Here is a 21,664-nt window from a genome sequence, read left to right as displayed (position 1 = left end):
TGAAAAAAGGAATTAAGCACTTTAAAACTTCTTCTTTGAATAAATCTTGAGATACATTTGTAAAAATATGTGGGATTTTTTTATAACAGGAAGCAATCCGTTTTTTCCAAAATGTAATTTTCTTGCCTGAACTTGACTCAACATAACCTTTGATTGGTAAAGCTGACCCTACACTTGCGGATTATTTCAGCAGTTTCACCTTTAACCTTAAACAGCCGGTGACTTTTTTTTAAAAGTCAAATTCCAGAGCAATTATGGCAAATCCAGAATCGAACACAGGTGCATCAGCTGGTGGGTCTTTTGAACCAGACGCCACATGTGGATGTAATATAACAACTAATGGAGACCTTTTTTAAAGGCTACGGCTATCGTCGTTGTCACACTTGCGAGCCACTTGTAAAATGTGTAAGGAAAATTCCCACAGCCTCGTGTTAAAGAATGCCATGTCAGCCGCTCACTCTCCAACTTCAACATACTCTCGCTGCCAAAATACTTTCCCCGAAGCCAGTCGATTTTATGCCAACGTCACGCAAAAATGAGAAAGAGAAGGAAGTTTTGACCATGGTTTGACAGTTGTGTTTTTCAATTTGTTTTATATTAAGTGCCTGCCACTATTTTATGATTGCCTAACATCATTACTGCAAACAGGGTGAGGAAACGACTCCTTCTGGGGAAGTGAAACCAAAGGAACGCTGGATTCAAAATCTCTGAATGATTGTAGCGAAGTCACAGGAGTATTCAGTTTCTTCAGATTATTCAAATGCAATAGTCAATCATTTTACCATCATAATGACCGTATGAAAGGAATCAAGTACATTGAATTTACGACATTGGTTTCGTGTTATATTAACTCAACCGATCATCTGCGGCGTCGGATCTGTGAAAGCAATACTTCCAGGAATAGTCGAAAACCCACAAAAGTACGTTTATGTGGCCACAATGAAACACATGTGCACATGAGCGGACTAATGGGTCAGTGTTTTTACAGCTGGGCCGGATCGAGAAGCCGGTGCGAGCGGTGACCGTCAGCATGTTGGTGCGTGTCATCGGCCTGAGGCACTACATTAGCCACACTGGATCTCACACACTTCTGCATTGTAGTGTTTTCAATAGGATTACCCCCTAATTATCCTCTAAGGCCGTGTGACTTACTGCTTCAGCTTTGAAGGCCTGGCCCAGCTGATACTTTTCACAAGGTGGACTTGAATAAAAGGTATAACAATTATGTTTGCAGGAAAACAATTCAAAATACACCTTCATTAGAGCTCAGGACTCAAAAAATATACTTAACTTGATGTCCTAGCGTGATTTGCCAAACTATATTTGATCTTTTTCCAGGTTTGTGGAGTGGGTGTATATTTTCAGAGTGCTGGTTTTCCCATCTGTATGACCACAGCTCTGGTCTGCTCTCCCTGCATCCTTCTACCAAACGCTTCCCACGCCTCCTTTTGGACTAAATACATATTTAGGGAAATACTGATCTGCAATCACATGCCAGGCTCATTTCTGCCCAAAGCCCATTACTCAAAGCTTCTCCTAAAAGTGGTTACAGAAACGTAACTTTTCGTTGGTAACTAGTCAAGTATATACAACTGAAAATTGATCTTTTTTTCTAATATTTTTTCTAGTTCATTCCACTTTTGAAATCATTATATTTTGTAAAGATATTTCTTCCAGTGATTTAATCTGTTATATGACCTATAACTGACTGTGATTCTGTAGCGTCAGGTGTACTGAAAATTACCTGAGGTTAAAAATAGACACAGAACTGTGATGGTTATGTGCAGAAAAAGAGGAAGATAGAAGAGGGAACTCACTGTGACTTACCGTCATTTACAGTTAATGTGTTTGATAAAGGAACTTAGAAGACAGAAAATAACTCTTTGCTTTGTGCAGTTTACAGAACAAACCAATGTAAAAAGCTGCCAGAATTACCCAATGTTTCATGGTTAAGGTAATTAACAAGAAGTTGCATTTGTTTGGAAGTTATTTATCTAAATACAGCACTGAATAACACATTTAGTGCTGTATTTAATCATGATTAATCAAAGCTTATTATCTCATTATTTAAATCTATTATTTTGGTAATTGTTCATGTCTGGATTCTATGGTGATGTGTGAAACTGGATCACACCAAATATCATTTAAACCATGGAAATAGATGCAAAGTCGATGCTGCATTCATGGTTGACACAATAAAAAAAGAACATGTTTGTTAGGCAGTTATTCATCTAAACCAGTGATTCATCTAAGTCAGGGTCCGTTGAGTTGAAACACAATGCCCTGTCATTCTTCATCTATCAATGGCTGATTAAAGCATAAAGCTTCTCTGTCCAAAATCTTGATGCCAGAGGCTGAAAAACAACTAAATGAGTCCCAAAATCAATTTTCCACCACTGGCTCAACCAAACATGATCACAGATCCTATTGTAGTAGGTCTAGTTTTTAATTTAGCATAATACTAGAATTCAATAGATGTTAAAAGCTCTCGTGAGCCACATAAAATCACTTGGTGGGTCAGATTTGGTTTGACACCTATGATCTAAACACAGTCCCTTTAACTTAACATAAGTATTTTAAATGTGCAATAATCATGGTTTAGTAGTCACAGGACATCACAATATTACTTCATAGAAGTTGTTTCTGCAACAATTGCATCTCCTTTTCCTGCTGTCTGAGAATTTTAACTTAATGTAAATCATCCTTGTTAGTGGAGAAAAATCATCTTGAGAAAAAATCTAACTGTACCACAAAGAATCCAGCCAAAGAAAGGGAAACAACACTGATCAAACAAATCTTTACAAACAACATTCCACGCAAACACACAAAAGACAAACCACAGTAACTATTTCTGTTTTAACATAAAGAAGAACTATTGTGCATCTTAACATGGAAAGCATCTCACTTGGTTATTGACGTCAGTTTAAATACACACGGTTGGCTTTTATTGTGGAACAATAAATGAAGTAAAAAAATTAAATTACTCCGGCAACCCACATCAGAGTCTGAACGACATCTGCGAGTCATAAAGATCAATGGTCTGATGGTCCGTCCATTAGTGAAGTTACCAGTCTGCACTTTATACATCCCATTGTGGGTGGAGAACAAATTAAAGCAGGAAGCACTTGCTGACGCCTTTTTTTTTTTTCGGTTGTTTGGACAAATGAATGAGAAATGAACTGCCTGTGTATAGTGGTGCCGTTCACCGAGATCAACCGGAGCCATTTGCACACATTGCACCGTCGACTAAAAAGGGGGAGGTGGGTGGGTGGGGGGGGGGGGTTGCATAGTGTATGCAAGAGTGATGAATAAGATCCTGGCACATCCCATCCAAGAAACTCTAATGCACTCCCAGCAGACCAGAAGACGTAAACAGATAAGGAGTATGTAGAGGCAGTGGCAAAGGAGAGAGAGAGAGAGAGAGTGAGCCAGAGAGGGCAGGAGGGAGTTTTTCGGAATTGTTATTGGAGCCGAAGAAGTCATTTCTATCTTAAAGCGTTCCAGATGTTAGCCAGCCTCGGTGAAGGAGACAGCTTTAGAAGGAAATCAAGGGGAAGGGAAGAGTATTTATCTGAACGTCCTCCCTCCAAATGATCCTGTACTTCTGTGAGAGCATGATTTCATACACTGGGGGTGGGGGATGTGGGGGGGGGACTTCCACACTTCCACGGTGGTTGCCGGAGTGGGGGGTGGTGAAAGAAAAAGTTTTGGGTGTGGGGTGTCAGGTGGTGAGGTGGTAGAGGGGCATGTGGCTCAAACAACCCCGTTTTAGACCCATAAAAAGCTAGGGTGGTCAGAATAATGGGCTGTTGTTATTGCACACACACACACACACACACACACACATATACACACCGCGGTTCTCTTTTAAACCCAATGAAATAGACCAAACCCGACCAAGGGGACATCTGGTTAAATACTGGGACCCGTGGCTGCGTTTCAGCTTATTTGTGATGAAATAGATCCAACTTCAGCATATGACTTAAGACAATCCAGCAGAACCCAATGTTTTAATTACACGCGGGGAAAAGAAGAATTCAACTGACTGCAGATGTTTGCACACGCACAGAGGAGAGAGAGTGTGTTTGGTCCGAACAATAACAATCGCACAAATTTTGTTTACATTAACATATCTGTTTTTAATAAGATTAGGAAGTTAAGAAGTTGCCAAGTACCTGTTCAAAGAACGCTTTCCAGGCTTGTCCTCTCAATTTTTCCCCCAATTTTCTGGGAAGTTTTGACTCTTTTTATGCATTTCTTTGGTTACTTACAATAAAATACTATTTTTTCTATAAGGAAAATCTTCATATGGGGGACTCTCTTACTGTTACAGGCAATACACTATTACGTAGCTGTATCAGAGTTAGCTTAACAGCAGAGGTGTAAAACAGAATTTAAATAAGGAGCCAATATTGAATTCTCGGCCAAAGTTGTGGCCCAAAGAAATGTAGTCCATGATTAAGAAATTCGTGTCTAAATAAGGTGTTTCAAACTCATGACCCATGACACCAAATCTGACTGGTCAAGTCAGTTTTTTGCGGCCCACCGGACAGTTGATATGGTGACCTATAAAGATGCCAGATAAGGGACAGAGATGATGGATGTCATCAACGAGAGTATAACTGAGGTTCAAGGAGGACTAGAATACAGAGGTAGATTAAGATAAATTGAGTTTGAATAAATAAAAAGAACATCAAAATCAGACTTCCTGTAAGATAAATATGCAATAAGTTTGTCCTGTGACTTGAACTTGCTAAATGATTTTGACCCTTTTTAAATTGAGTGTGACACGAAAGGTCTAAATTCAGTGTGATATTAAATACACATTCTTGAAATTCAAGTCTGCAGATGTGCAGCATTATGCCTCCCAATATTGTGACCTGTGTTTCTCTATTTGTATCGGTCAAACAGAAGTGATTAATGTCAGCAGCTAATCCGGAAACACACAAAAAAAATACTTTTGCAGGAGGTAACAAATATGGTCTTTGGTGTTATGAGATTAAAGTTAAAGTGAGGTCATCATGTTAAGGATGTTATTTCCTGATACAACTTTAGCTCCTTCTGTCATTGAGTCAAGACAAGAGAGACACTCTGGTATGTCATATTTAACAACAAATGGACTAACTCTTCTTTCCAAACTTCATATATTTCTGGTTGATTTTAACTTCATAATCTTTAAATGCTATTTGAAACCTGTATATTCATTGGTTATAATGCATTGCCAGCTTTAGATCGTGTCATGTATTGCAAGTTGTTGGCCTGAAACAAATGACAAATGACAGATTTGGCCTCCAAGCTTGGAGTTAGTTCCAAAAAAAAAACATTTAAAAAAAGTAATAATTAAGGTTATTTATAATCATAATAATAGACACATTTAAATGGAAGTGTGTGACAACATTTTCATCTATGGTAAAGCATCAAACTATGAGAGTTATTTTACAGGCTAACTGAGTCCATGCTCCATAGCCAAGAATGTGGGTTGCTGTAAGTTTGGCACTGCTGAAGCTCTTTAACCTTCCCTGCACATGCCTGCTAACAGTTACTCCTTCATCAACGCACTTCCATTCAAGGCTAATTGCCGCTCTTTGATAGCAGCACGCTCAAGTTAATGTCTCTTTCTTTTTTTCCCTCTGCCCTCTGTGTTGCTCTGTGTAGTTGCTGTGCCCAGCTATCCCGGGCGTTTGTTTTCCCCCGCCCCGCATTAGGCTAAGCCGCACGATCACACAACAAAAGACCATTGTGCTGGAACTCAAACAAGCTCGGCTCCGGGGAGCTGGTCGTGGAGCACAAACAAAGACTGGCCGTGGGTTACATTGTCACAGCACAAGACAGTGAATCCAACCCAAAAAAAAAAACGCTGCCAAAGAAGCGCTGGAAAATAGGAGTCAGTCTAGCAAAAAAGGGTGTGACATGGAGAGAGGAGAAAGAGGCGATTGTGGAAGGGGTGATGAGGAGACAGCCGGAAACACATCTGGAAGTGAAATTGAGACGAGAGAGTCATGAGGTTGGAGTGATAGCAGGGAGAGAGGAAGAAGAAGAAGAAGAACTCAGGAGGGTATCTACTTTATCATGACTCGGGTGTACGATCCTACACGCGATGATTAATGTGGAAACTTAGAAGTTAATGTGGAAGATCAACACGGAGTGTGACAGACAATACTTTCTTTGTGCGTATCAGATGCCTTCGCTACACTCTTGTTTTCCTATGCTGACACGTCGGATTAAACACGGATCAATCACAAGTTAACACACAAAGAAACACTGTTAAGTACAGTAGGCAGAATATATTCATCTTTTCGACACAGCATATGTCACTACTGTACTACTATGGATCAACCAAAGTGTCATAGAACTCATTATACTACTCAATGATGATTCTCTACTCAGGAATTATGCATTTCCATGCTTCCAATATACATGAGCTTCTCTCCAGGTTCCCAAATTTGTTCTGGGTCGTGTTTAGTCATTGACTCGTGTGGCTTATCAGTGCTGCTAAGCAACAACAAAAACAACATTAAAAAACAGAATCACTGCAAGGAAGAAACTTTCATGTGACTTTTTAATGGGACTGACTTGTTCTTGGCTAACATCACTGATGGTGCAGTGGTTTAGAAAGTGCATTTGAACAAAACATTTTATGTTCTGTTGGTTTCTTTTTTTAATCTTTTCTGGATTTTCATGGGATTTCACTATGCATTCAGGGAATTTTTTGCAATGTTTCATTGTGTTCACATGGTCTCAACCTTGATTTTGCTTATTGCACTTTGAGGCTTTAATATTTGGGCATTCTTTCAAACTTTTTAAATTTAAAAATCCTTTGGAAAGTTTAATTCATGTTCACATGATCCGCCGGGATGTGAACATTGGTTTTGCTGCATTTCCCCCCATATTTACAAATGTTAATTTTGTGGAATTTCTTCTATTATTTTATTGAAAAAATGTCTTACCTGAATCATAAGATTGTTTTTAAATATATTTTCCATCTTTACTATATAATCAGAGTTATACAGATGACATTTGAAGATGACAGATGGTTGGCATGAAGCTGGACTCACTGGTGACAGAGCTATTCATGGTCAGGCTCCTCCTTACATCACTGATCTGATCCAGCCTTACACCCCAGCTCGGGCTCTGAGGTCTGTGGATCAGAATCTACTTATGATTTTCTGGAACTCCTGTTGTGTTATCAATTTTATCTTGATCTTTAAAATATATACTTTATTGAGTACTGTTTTGATTGTTTAAGCGCTTTGTGACCCTGGTCTGAAAAAGTGCTATACAAATAAAAATGACTTACTTACTTACCATTAAATTGTACAATAGTGAGTTCGGGGGCAGGAGTGGAGTAAAAGTATCTTGATGTTCTGTTCTATGTTAGTCTTTGTATCCTTTGTCTTTGTTCTTTTTCTTTGATCTATGTTCTTTATCTTTATATTTAGACTTAGATTGAATCATCTTGTTCTTTCTCTTTATGTTATTTTTCTTATTTTATTTTTGATTATTTTTTATGAAAAATTGCTGTATTTGCTGTGGATAATTTGGAAAAATAAACAATTTCCCGAAGGAGACCTCCTGAGGGATCAATAAAGTTCTACCTAACCTAAACTAACCTCATAACATTAGATGTGAGGATCTTCATTTAGTCCTGAACCACCTGAAGTTGAACACAAATGGAGACCCTTGCTCTACTTGTACGTATCAAGACAAATAACAAACAAAAAAATGAAGGGATGGATCATATGATGACACTTACACAACCAATTAAAAAACAATTTAAAGGTAGCGAAGTGTATTTACCGTTGGCGTTCTTCCCGCAGATCAGGTGCTCGTAGTGCTGCAGGACCCCCCACAGTTCCGAGTCATTGTTCACAACTCCCTCCAGAGCTTCCGCGCTCACCGGGGCATGACCCGACCCCGCCGGGTCCGCCATCATCACCCGGGCCCCTATCTCCTCCACCAGCGCCTCCATGCACGCGGTCATGCAGATGGCCGCGTACTCGTGGATGCGCACGGAGATGCGCGTGTCCACCATCCAGCGGAAGAAGCGCCCCACGGAGAAGGAGAGCCCCCCGCAGCGGGCGGACTTGCCGTTCCTCAGCGGCTCCCCGGCGCTCATGTTGTACATGGAGATGGCCTTGACCGTGGCGGAGACGCAGTGGTCCGCCAGGGTCCAGCTGAGCACCAGCCGCAGGGCGCTCTGGACCTCGAAGCGGGTGCAGCGGCAGTGCATGACGCTGAGCCGCTGCGCCTCCCTGGACACCCGGATCAGAGCCTTGCGCAGGAGCGCGGACAGACGCCTGGCGGCCTCCGGGGAGAACCCTTGGTGGTGCCCCGCCTTCTGGGACACCTTGCGGAGGACCCTCGCCACCTCGTCCTCGGTCCAGGGGAACTCCTCCAGCTCGGGCAGGCGCGGGCACTTGGAGAAGATGTCCTCCGGGTCCTCGGGCAGCACCGTGTTGACGGTGTCCCAGCTGTTGTTGCGGCTGTTCATGGAGCCGGAGTAGTACCACCAGTTGCCCCGGTGAGGGGTCGTGGTGAAGGGCTGGTGCGAGTTGGACTTGGAGGAGGACAAGCTGAGGGACTTGCAGGAGTCACCTGCCCCGTACCCGGAGTCCAGGGTCAGGTCCTCCAGGGTCTTCATGTTGCTCACCCCGGCCATGTTCCTCCTGTAAGGTCTCCTTTTTTCGGTGGTCGGTCGGTCGGTAAAAAAAAAAAAAGTCGAAACTCGGACGAACTGGACGAACTGGTCACACCAGCGGGCGCGCGTCAGACATGCTGCGGGTCACTGGAACCATGAAACTTGTCCTCGCCCGTCTCACCCTTAAAACTTCCAGAGTCTTTTGTCGCTCATTCGCCTCAATGACAACCTTTTCTTTCCTTGAATAAATCCAAATTACATCCACCAAAGCTCCCTCTGAGAGGTGATCTGCGGGACAGAAGTCTGGGTTGACCTCTTCTGTTCTCACCCGGGAGGCGAGTCAGAGCGACTGAGCTGAGAGCCGCGCTCCAGATGTGAGGGGGGCGTGGCTACCGCTGATGGACAACGCGAACGGCCAATCATGACGCGAGAACGGTTGGACTGGCTGTTTTATTAAGTAAACAAACAACAGGATCCTTGGACGAAACTGTCGCGTTTGAATTGTTTGTTTAGTTCATTATTATATTTAAAGGTCACTTTTTTTTTATACAGTAACTGTTGTAAGTAAGTAAGTAAGTAATTTTTATTTGTATAGCGCTTTTCCAGACCAGGGTCACAAAGCGCTTAAACAATCAAAACAATACCCAATAAAGTATATACTTTAAAGGTCAAGATAAAACTGATAACACAAAAGGAGTTCCAGAAAATCAAGGAAAAGCCTGAACAGATAAAATAAAATAAAATTGTGAGTTGTTGTGGTTACAAAGTTTACGATCAAGCTAAATATGCAAAATGTATTATTGTATTTTATTTTATATAACTTATAATATAATTTGAAAAAATATTTTTTGAAATTTCTTCTATATATTCAATACTTACGTGAATGCCAAAACAGTGGATTGAATTCTTAAAACACCTACTGTCATCTTTAGATAATGCAAGTAAATAATATGAATATATGATCTTCCTCTCTCTTTGCGCTTGATGGATCTACTGACTCCTTTAAGAAACATCTTAAGACATTTTTATTTATTCAGGCTTTTCTTGATTTTCTGGAACTCCTGTTGTGTTATCAGTTTTATCTTAACTTTTAAAGTATATACTTTATTGAGTATTGTTTTGATTGTTTAAGCGCTTTGTGACCCTGGTCTGGAAAAGCGCTATACTAATAGAATTACTTACTTACTTACTTACATTTGAAAGTTCCTACTTGATCTTTGATGTAATGGGTCACATAAATACATAACAAAGGTTCACTTATAAATGTATAAAATACATTTATAATGTATTTATGTGCCTCCCTTGTTACACTTTGCACATGTCTGTCATACACAGATATATTAATATTGTCATTTCATGTAGGTTAAGCTTAAAACATCCAATATGACTACAGAAAAGAGCAAATTAATCTTTAAAAAAAAGGATTTTGGGACTTGAGACCTCAGCTCCAGCAAATGTTTTACATGTTTCAATTAAAAGTTTGCTTAAAAGGTCATTTTTTGGTGGTATATGTTATAGAAGATTTATGTGGCCCTCAAGAGGTCAAAGATCATTTTATAAACTAACAATTCTATTTTGTTTTTATTTATATTATTTATTAATAGTATTTAAATATGACTGTTTTGTTCCCCAATGTTTTTTCCTGCATCATTTTTGCGAGTATTTATTGGCCCTCAAAAATGTATTTTTTTTAATTGGGAAAAAGTGCAAAATACAACAACATAAGAATATTTTAATATTTCGCTTGATTACTTGGTTTTATACTTTATTTACTTTTTGTTAGCTTGATGGCCCCTCACAAAAAGCCACTGTATGAACTTTGGCCCCTGACGGAATTCCCCTTCCTATAGAAGTAGTTCTGTGAGAGACCGTGTGGATATTTTAAGCAAAACTGAATAAAAAGTGTAGGATTTACATTTATATCGATATAGAAACATGCAGTATATTATAGCATCTATTATACAAAACGCTTCAGTTAACATTTTAGACCATTTTAAAAATCATCTTTGACACATTTTAGCATTTCTTGAGAGCATGAAATGGACAAAAGACTTTGTACAAACTATCATGGACTGAGGAGTCTTGAGTTGATCTCATGATGTCTGTGGGAGGGGGGGGGGTCTGGCCAGCAGCCCACCCGTCAGATAATCTCTCACCTAACAAAGAAAGCAAAGGCTATAAATCCACAGTGTGAGTCGTGAAAGAGGCGGAGACGTGTTTGATTTGATTTAGGAAGGCTTTGAAGCGTGTTTGAAAGTGCAAATTAAAAGATTGCTGTGAGTTTTCGCGGTGTCGGCGACAGGCTTTAAATACACAAGTGAGACAATCGAGAACAAAATAAATTTAAACTTATAATTAAATCAGACTATGAGATATATTTAACTTGAATTTTATGCACTTGATTGGACGAAATAAATAAATACAAAGCTTACTGTTACCTCTGCAAAGGAGGTATGACCGTTGTTCTTAGCTTTAAGTCAATTCAAAAACAGATCAAAGTATCTTTATGAAATTCTCAGAATTAGAACAATGTATATAGAACAACTTAAATATTAAGTTAAATATTGTTCTGTAATTCGATAAGGATGTAAGAAGGTGTTGAAGTCTTCATCATTCACTTGTATGGCCTCTCACCACCGCAGCTTATACACCATCTATAACGACTTTACTAGCAATTCAAACTTAACAGAAATGTGTTATTATTAAATATAAAACAGATTTTGCAGTTTCTTGAAAGCATAATAATAATTTTAAGTATACTACCAAGCTAATGTCAATTGTGGGCTAGTTGTTAAGACAATGTCATGCTAATGCTAGTGATGGGTCTATGAGGCATCATGATACAGCATCAGGTGTTTGATGATGTATCATGATACAGCATTAGTTGTTTTATGATGTGTCATTATACAGCATTAGTTGTGTGATGATGTATCATGATACAGCGTTAGTTGTGTAATGATGTATCATGATACAGTATCTGCTGTGTGATGATGTATCATGATAGCATCAGTTGTGTGATGATGTATTATGATACAACATTAGTTTGATGATGTATCATAATACAGCATCAGTTGTGTGATGATGTATCATGAGACAGCAGTAGTTGTGTGATGATGTATCATGATTCAGCATCAGTTGTGTGATGATGTATCATCATGCAGCATTAGTTTGATGATGTATCATGATACAGCATCAGTTGTTTGATGTTGTATCATAATACAGCATCAGTTGTGTGATGATGTATCATGATACATCATTAGTTGTGTGATTATGTCTCATGATACAGCATCAGTTGTGTGATGATGTATCAGTTGTGTGATGATGTATCACGATACAGCATCAGTTGTGTGATGATGTGTCATGATACAGTGTCTTAATTTTGGCCACTAGATGGCAATTTTAGTTTGAAAATGATGCCAGGTGATTGATGCTGTGTCGTGATCATGATAAGATTGGTACTTTTTTTTCTTAATCAAAGTAATGGCAATGAGCTCTTTGGCAGAGGTATAAGATGTCTCTGCGTTTTCCAGCAAATTGAATTTATTTCACTCATATATAATAATTTTGCCGAGAAAAAAAATCCTGAAACTCCTTGAGAGAGGCTTCACATCCTCTTCTCAAAAAGAATACCAAGTATAAGTGAGAGTTGTTTTGTTAAGTTGAAATGAAATACCTTCAAATTAGAGTAACAGCCGACTATAGAGAAACTGTTTGCTCTCCCGGGTTATGTTCTGTAACACCCACAAGACAAGTCAAAGCAAACATGTTAAAGTCGCTTTTAACAACCTGTTTTTCATCACCGTGCACTCACGGACAGGTGCGGCTGGTGTCCACGGGGACAACGTCTATGCGTGACGGTCTTCAGAACATGAACCCTGGAAGGATGAAGAAGTGACTCATGGATCTTTTCTTCCACTGTAAAAGTTCCTAAAATGGAAAAAAAAAAAGAAGAAGCATGCAGTCAATAAACACATTCACACGGTGCTGTGAAGCAGCCTTTGGGAACTGTAAAGGGAGTTGACCTTCACATGGAGAGCTCTTTTAAGGAAGGACTGTGAGGACATTGTGAGGTTTTTCTTTTAAGCGCTTGCCTCATCCCGGACTTCTCTCACTGAGAGCCCACGTCATTTCTCAGAGTGGGTGCGAGTTGCAGAGATGACCCCACCCTGGGCCGACAGAGTGGGGGACCACAGAGCTGTGTCATTATTATTGTTTTTTAAATCTGTACGTGATTACAATGTTGAAGTAATCGAGCTCTGCGGGGGGATGTGGGTTTAATATTGCTTGAGTTTTCTTTTAGAGAGGTTCTGAAAAACAGACAAAAACCAAATGTTGACGTCAGTCTGGAGCAGCAGTTAAAAATGGGTCTCTCTGTTGTGAGTTATTCTGGCTCAAATCAACGTTTATTGATATTGAAAACTGGGGAAAACATGGTTCATCATTACCTTGTTTTTTTAAAATATATTTTAACTTGTATTTTAACAGCTGTCAGTGATTCACCTGATGACATCATCAAACATCAGCAGGTCAAGGTGAACTCCAAGTCACACACGGAAAGTTGTTTCCTCTTTTATCCTGTATGTTTTTTTTACGTCAGTAATTCCAAAAACTCCCTGATGGCTCAAACCAAAAATGGACTTTCCTTTATCATCTTCATGCGGGGCCTTAAAGTCAATTTGAAACAATGTAAAGGCAGCACCACCGTGTGGTCAGAATATGAAAGTGCACTTAAAACCGAACTATTAGAAAAGGCCTAGAAATATTCACCAACAAAAGGAAGTTAAAAAATAATAAAATAATAATTTAAAAAAAAAAAGAACATTCTAATTTTGCGTAATACCACTTTTAATTGTCATCGATTCTTTATTGTGATAACAGTATTTTCTTTTTAATATATTTAATATGTATTTTATCAGATTTTCGTTGACAGAATGTGTGCATTTATTTCTCGTAATAACATGAAATGGTCATGATTTTAGGCTTCTGTTCTTATGGCTGTATTGTCACTTATATTTAAAGTATTTGCATAACAAGGAATACCATATATTCAGATATAAATTGGAAATAAATGAGGAACAACAATATGTTGGCGAGGATACTTATTTTCGCATTGATTTTCAAATTCTGGTAGTGAGTGAATAAATACAATACAATAAAACCCCAAAATGCCCAATGTGTAAATAAAATTAAACCTCTTTTTTAAAATCATTATATAACTGATTTACTGTGTTTCTGAATTATGGTGAACATATTAATATTGGACTGCCATAATTCTGATATAGATTTGGAAAAATATAAGATAATTACATATAATCTTTTACAATATATATATATTTTAAATGATTATTAAATATATATACTGTAAATATTTAATTATAATATTTAATAATAATATGTATTGTGTTCATCGTATTGTCAGGTGTGGTTTAACTTTTACTTACAGTTTTTTTTAATTATTATAATTTTTTATACATTTGGTTTTAAAATCCCAGATAAATGAATTGAACATCATTTAATAATTTCACTTCTTTCACAGAAAAAATAAGTCCATCTGCGTGTATGCATAAAATTTTATTTGCAAAAACCAAACAAATAAAATAAAAAGTACAATACATTCTTAAAACCTCTTTTTTTCTCTACAAAACAATTTCACAGAAATTACCTTGGAATGTATCTGTTCTCCACTGTTCAACTTATATTTGTCCGCATATATATATATCGAGTTGTGTTTCTCCTTCTGAGGAAAACCGGGAGGGCATTTCAACAATCATCAAGTCAGCGACAGATCATTGACCCTCATATATATATATATATATATATATATATATATATATATATATATATATATATATATATATTCAGACACCAAAATCTGCGACATGTTGCAGGAGGAGAGGTGTAATGACACAAGAACTAAAACTTTGTGGTCCTGCTGTCCTGCAGCTGCCATGATTTCCCATTACATCCTCTCTCCCGCTCAGTAGTCGTATGCATCCCTCCCTTTTTTAAAATGGCAAATATGACGTTGGAAAAAGTACGACCTCGTCCACACTTCTCCAGCAACACACCAAAGACGACCGAAGCTGCTCCTACTGTTCTCACGTGAGTCTACAGTGACAGTACAACCTGATGATAAATAATAAAGTGTTCTGTGTCGTCGTAAAAGTTTAGCCCATCTACGGAGCTCGAAAAACCCTGATGAAGGCACACATATTGTAAACCACTTTTCACTCATCGCGCCGTCTAATACACAACAGCAACACGTGTGAGTCACGAACAGCTCGGCGACAGGATGACGAAGTGAAACAACAACCTCGGGTTGACAGGAAATAACAAGTAGATCAATTTAACGCGAGCACCATCTTTGCTAGTGTTTTTTAAAACATGACATGACTAAATGAAGAAGTTTCCATTTTGTATAATAGAGCAAATTTAAATATTTCTCAATATGAATAGTAAATAAATGATTAACAAGAAAATAAAGATTTTTTCCTTATGGAAATAAATAATTTGATAAGTTAAGGCTAAGTAGTCTAAAGTGGGAGGTTCAGGCTTTCGTTGTCCGGAATACTAGGGCAAATATAATTCATGGGTGCACAGATATGAGCATTATTAGCAAATATTATGAATAATAATTACACAACACAATCAAAATAGAACAAAAAGTAATACGCTTTTCCCCGGAAATCCACGGCTCCTCCCTGCGAAGCAACTGACTCGGACATGTGCTCACCTACGCTAGCTATGGCGGCAGTTAGTCAGCTGGTTGCCATGTCTGTCAACTAGTTCTCTGATTATAAAATGCCCTCAAAAGATCCAACGCAACATATTTAACTGAACATTTGTCCAAAAGCGAGTCGAGGAATTTGAGCGTATCAGGAGGCTGTCAATGCTAACGCTAGCTGCTGGTTACACGTAGCATCTAAGTGAGTATTCATGTTTTAATTTATTGTCTATTTACTTACACTGTTTGTACTAAACTTAAAAGGGCCTCGTTTCTTGGTTTAAAAATGGAGTTACCGGGGTAGATTGTGTTGTGTCTATTTAACCAAAAACGATTATCTTTATTGTGTCATTGAGTGTCATTGTGTTTACAGCAGTGGCTCAGAGACAGTTTTTCATATGAATTTACCAGGAACAAAAAAAAAGAAAAATTATACATTGAGAGTTTTTAACCTTGTTGTGTGAACAAAAAAATGGCAACAGCTAAATGGAGAAGCCACGAAATTGCTGTTACATAGTTCCGCCCCTAGTAGGAGCCAAAAACAAATCTTATGTGTGGCTACAAATTATGTTTTGTTGTGTATATTTTAGTTAAAATGATGGGTGAACAAAATTTAAATTTCACTTATTTTCTACTTACCCTCAAGTCGACCAAGTGTTAGGATTATTTTCATAGTAATCTGTTCTTTTTACAGTTATAGACGAAATGTATGTTCATTTTAATGTAGCGACTGTTATCTTCATATTTGTCCAAAAAGACACTTAAAAACATCCAAATACCTCCATACTGTTTGTCTGTATCGTCTAAGTCTTTATTTTAAGATTGTTTGCAGCAGAAGCTTAAAGGCTAACATGCTACACAGACAGTCTATTGTCTAAACGGTATACAGAAGAGCTCCACAGAGGTATTTGTATGATTTTAAGTGCGTCATTTAGTACGAAGACAAGTTAGCGCCGGTTGCTACATTAGTAAGGACATACAATTTTGCCTGTAACTCTAAAAAGAAACCGATTACTCTGAAAATAATCCCAACATTAGGTCGACATGAGGGTGAGTAGAAAATGAGTGAATTTAACATTTTTGTGGAACTATCACTTTTACAAGGGAAAGTCAATATGAAGTTATTGTCTGTAAGAAAATAGCATCTGTGCACCCAAGTCCACGCTACCTCAACAGAAACCTTACTCTGAGCTTCAAACTTCTAAAACTGGTCGAGTCACATTTTAGAAAAAAACATATTTTGGATGCTTAGATCCACAAAAGTATTAGATTGACCTACTAAATTGTTGATTTTGCTACAACTGAAGTCGCTGCTCCCTTCACTCGTGAACAAGCTCCCTATATACCGAGGGAATATCTACCCAAACCCTGTTTCAATTAAGAACCATGGTGTCAGACTTGGAGGAGCTGATCCTCATCCCAGCGTCATCATATGCTAGTTCTAGTCCAGATCCTGAGTCCCCCAAAAGTGAAAAATCCGTAGCTGTGCTAGAAATCAGAACCTGCAACTCAAATAAAAATAAAGATTTTACTGCCTCTAATCACATATAGTGCTCTCTAATATTATTTACTAGCATTTCTCCACTTGAGGTAAGAATTCTTACATTGTCATAAATAACGTGAAATATATTACTTGATGCATAAATAGCAGCAGGGCTAAGAGAACGTAAAAGGCAAATGTTGTTGAGGCAGGCGAGTAAATAAAAGACATGTGATGACGTCTATGGCGACTGATGTGTCTGAAGATGTCTGTACTTCTCCGTTGCACGACACGACAGGAAGTCGATTCCCAAAAACAACTCACCCATCTCGTCCGAATCTTAAAAGACAAACATTCAAGTTGCGGCTCTAAATTCAGAGCCTTCTAAAAACTAAAAAAAAAAAAAAGGTTGTCTTCACATCTCTTAGAAAAAAAGAGTTTCCACCACAAGCGGTGGCACACTCGCGCATTTATGTACATCCACATTCACCCTCGCACACAAACAAAACAGCTGCTTTCCAGTGTGTCTGGAAACATTGCACCATGAAGGACGGAGGAGGAGAAAACTCCCTTCTTTCGACGAGCCTCGGCGACGACTCGGGAACTGCGTAAACACAAAGTTCACACTTCGTTACACAGACGGGAAGAAAAACACACACTTCCCCTCAATGAAGCCTGCTTTGGAGAAAGGCAGAGTTCAGGCAGTGAGTGAGTTCCCACGCGTGTCTCCAGCGCAGGTAGGTTTGGTTCTCACATCCCATCGACAGGTTTATCCCTTAGGAGTCTTTTTGTTTTGGGCGTTCCACATGCCTCTCTTGGAGTGATAGTAGTGGAAGAAGTTCCGCAAGCGTAGTCTTTCAACTTCCAAACCGTTCTGCAACACTCTGGAGGAGGAGAACGAGGGAGAGTCATTATGTGTTTTTTTTTTATTAAAAAAAAGGATTACTCTTTCTATAATTAAAAAACGCTTTTAAATTTTTATTTTTTTATACAATGAACCAGACCAGGACAAATTGCTGGCCCGAGTCCATAAATCTATTGATTCAATATCCTTATGATCATTGATTTATGGCCTCACAAATTATAGTTCAATAATTTCATGTTTAATTGATGTGCTTCCTCAATACTAATTTCATTCAGGAAGTTTTCTGCGCACACATTGAAGTCTATTTTTAGTGCATTAGTTAAGAGGTATACTTTTGTGTTGGCTCCATTTCATGTTCAGAAAGTTTTAAATTGAAATGTAAATGTAAAGTGTTGTGGATCACACTTGGTGAGTAACATGTCATTGAAAATATAAGGTAAGGTAAGGTAAAACTTTATTGATCCCTCAGGAGGTCTCCTTCGGGAAATTGTTTTTTACCACTAGCCAGCAGTTTTTCATAAACAATAAAAAATGATACATAAAAAATAAAATAAGAAGAAGAACATAAGAGGAAGAACCAGATGACACAATCTAAGTCTAAAGATAAAGACAATGAACATAGGTCAAAGAAAAACAACAAAGACAAAGGATACAAAGACTAACATGGAACAGAACATCCAGATACTTTCACTCCACTCCTGCCCCCGAACTCAGAATTGTACAATTTAATAGCCCGAGGGATGAATGAGTCCCTGAGTCTATTTGTTTTGCACCTGGGAAGGAGCATTCGTGCACTCATTCTGCTTCTCTGCTCACTGATGACAGTGCTCAGAGGATGACTGTCATCATCCATGATGGACAGTAGTTTGTTCAATGATCTCCTCTCAGCAACTGTCACCAGTGAGTCCAGCTTCATTCCAACCACAGAGCCAGCCCTTCTGATCAACCTGTCAATATACCTGTCAGTATAATAGCACTTCAATCTACACAAATGAAACTGGCGATTAACAAAGAAAAAAAATGCTTTTTTTTTTTTAATTAAAATGATGCACTTGACTACCAAAGATTTGTTCAATTCATTATCTCAAATTATTTGTTTTACTCATATTTAAGCTTCAGGAAATCGTTTTCTCCTAATATACTGTATAGGCATCCATATAGGTAGGTAGGTAGAACTTTATTGATCCCTCAGGAGGTCTCTTTCGGGAAATTGTTTCTACATCCGGCCAGTCGTCCATCCATCCATCCGTCCGTCCGTCCGTCCGTCCGTCCGTCGGTCCGTCCGTCCGTCCGTCCATCCATCCATCCATCCATCCATCCATCCATCCATCCATCCATCCATCCATCCATCCATCCATCCATCCATCCATCCATCCATCCATCCATCCATCCATCCATCCATCCATCCATCCATCCATCCATCCATCCATCCATCCACCCACCCACCCACCCACCCATCCATCCATCCAGCCGTCCATCAGAACATCCATCTGTACATCATTCCATTTGTATGTTCATCCATTCATCAGTACATCATCTATACATCCATCCTTGTATACATTTGTCTGTCCGTCCATCTATCCAATCTATACATTCATTCATCCATTAATATGTCAATTCTAACGTCTGTCCATCCATCTGTACATCATTCCATTTGTACCTTCATCAGGACATCATCTTTATGTCAATCCATGCATCCATTCGTATGTCCATCTAACAATCCGTCCATCATTCCATTTGTACCTTCATCCATCCATCGGAACATCATCTATAGAACCATCCATCCATCCATCCATCCATCCATCCATCGGAACATCATCTATAGAACCATCCATCCATCCATCCATCCATCCATCCATCCATCCATCCATCCATCCATCCATCCATCCATCCATCCATCCATCCATCCATCCATCCATCCATCCATCCATCCATCCATCCATCCATCCATCCATCCATCCATCCATCCATCCATCTATTCGTATCAATCTGTACATCCATCCATTTGTGTATTTGTATGTGCATCCTTCCATCTATCCATCCATACAGTATGTCTATCCAGCCATCCGTCTGTTACTCCATCCATCAATGCCTCTATACGTCCATTGATCATCTATTATCACTCCGTTCAACCACCATCTATAAGACTGTCTATAAGTAAAGAGTCCCACTGAAGAATACAGAAGGTGAGTGATGATACCTGTCCAACAGCTCCCAGTCTTCTCCGCCCCAGCGATCTTTGAACTCCTCCGTGTTCATCCCCCCGATCTTATCGAAGTCGGACTTGTAGATTCCAAAGAGGCCAAAACCATTGACTTCCCAGTAACCTGTCGGAAACATGCGATTGAAAATCAAACCCGAAACATTGCGAGCGTCCTTTCTTTTTTGCGCTTGTGTTACCGTCCGGCTCTCGGGGCGAACTTCCACATCCCAGCCTCATGACGATGGGTGCGAAGGCCAGACGTCCCTCCACGCAGTGTTTCCTGACGCTCTCCAGGATGTTGGGAGGGAAGTGGATGTGCAGATCACACAGGAACACAATGCTGTGACTGTCCTGCACAACAGACGCACAACACAACTAAATGACACACACATAGAGCTTAAACATGCAATTCCGTTAATATGGCCCACGAGCCCGCAGGTGTTCCTGGGGTTTGAGTGACGGCCTCGTCATTTCGCCGCGACAGCGATGACACCCGACTGACGGCTCAATGTCCGTCCGAAACATCCAGCTGTTGAGCGGCCAATGAGCTTGGCTTTGTGAGTAGGAGGCTGTCTCCTCCACTGTCTGTCAGCGGACACACAAATAACCTTTGAAATGCTGTAGATGTGACAGCCGTGGCAGAGGAGAAGTGGCTAACTGTCGGAGTGATTCCCTCCAGAGCCGAGCCGGGTGGGAGTGTACGAGGGGGGTGGGGGGATGGGATCCGACTATGATCTCTGACTGGTGACAGACATGATCTATTTTATTATGCACGAATGTTCTTTCTGTCAGTCCATCAGTCAGCAAAGGGCAGGCGGTCAGTCCGAGAGAGTCTGACCTTCGGCGCTCCTGCCAGAGCACATACTCTTCACCGCCCCCAACGCGTTTGTCTCGCTAACCTCGATGGTGTCCACGCCGATCTGCAGCCCGGCGGATCGCTCGAAGTTGCCCTCCCGCCTGAGATATGCGTACCTGTGGAAGATTTCAGAGCGAAAACGTTTAACCTTTCCAGTTGAAACTGGTAGATTGTATCATGTGAGACTGACCGTGGTACACTGCTGTCTCTCAGCGCCTGCTCCACGTCCATGTCCTCGCTCTCGAAATCTACGATGATGATGCTGAAGTTATCGTCCTTGGTCTGCTGATGGAGATGCTCCATGTCGGAGATGAACTGCTGAACCCAGCGAGCCTGGTTCTTCACTGCGGAGATGAAGAGTCACGTGATCAGTGATGCTTTCATTTTCCTTGAGACTTGATCTACTTGATCTGATGAGCTTCGTTTGGTTTAAATTTGTACTGTTTACTAAAGTGTTGGCTTAATGTTTATAAGCTAAATAAAAAAAGCGAACTCACAAGGACAAAAGTAACTAACAAAACCAGCTAAACATTTATTGCAGTCTATTATCTGACACAGTTTGTCAACTGTTGCAGTGCATTTTGAGATGCATGAGGCCAGGATTTTATATTTTTAATTTTTTGTGACAAGATATTAAAATGTAACTCATCTCGGACACAAGCCAATTTTTTTCAAAATCAAATTCTAAAGCCATTAAATTAAGATAAACCCAGGTGACCTGGACATATTTTCTGTAGTAAAACATAGTCTTATGAAATTTCATTGCAGGCCATAGATAAAAACGTCCAGATATAAAACATGTGTCGCTTAAAGTTTTTTTTCTCCGTTGAAGAAAAAAAAAGACAATTGGTACCAAAGCAGAAACAAACCCTGCGAAAAATCACAATAACATTTACTC

General features: G+C 39.4%; 2 protein-coding genes across 2 annotated transcripts in view; both read right to left on the bottom strand.

The window, feature by feature from the left end:
• Positions 1-8,977, bottom strand: part of abtb2b (ankyrin repeat and BTB domain containing 2b) — a 45,088-nt gene extending 36,111 nt beyond the window's left edge. Inside the window, exon 1 of the mRNA XM_087797159.1 lies at positions 7,798-8,977. Within this exon, the coding sequence (XP_087653285.1) occupies positions 7,798-8,659 (862 nt within the window). The 5' untranslated portion in view covers positions 8,660-8,977. The remainder of the gene's footprint in view (positions 1-7,797) is intronic.
• Positions 8,978-14,081: 5,104 nt separating this feature from the next.
• The window catches only part of b4galnt4a (beta-1,4-N-acetyl-galactosaminyltransferase 4a), a 185,524-nt gene continuing 177,941 nt past the window's right edge, over positions 14,082-21,664 (bottom strand). The window contains exons 16-20 of the mRNA XM_087796670.1: positions 20,957-21,110; positions 20,810-20,882; positions 20,108-20,261; positions 19,908-20,034; positions 14,082-17,726 (exon numbers count right to left, since the gene is read on the bottom strand). Coding sequence (XP_087652796.1) covers positions 17,612-17,726; positions 19,908-20,034; positions 20,108-20,261; positions 20,810-20,882; positions 20,957-21,110 — 623 coding nt within the window. The 3' untranslated portion in view covers positions 14,082-17,611. The remainder of the gene's footprint in view (positions 17,727-19,907; positions 20,035-20,107; positions 20,262-20,809; positions 20,883-20,956; positions 21,111-21,664) is intronic.

This window comes from Callionymus lyra, chromosome 8 (assembly GCF_982586985.1).
Source record: "Callionymus lyra chromosome 8, fCalLyr1.hap1.1, whole genome shotgun sequence".
NCBI lineage: Eukaryota > Metazoa > Chordata > Actinopteri > Syngnathiformes > Callionymidae > Callionymus > Callionymus lyra.
The sequence above is the reverse complement of the archived record's forward strand: the minus strand, read 5'-3'. Positions and strand labels throughout refer to the sequence as shown.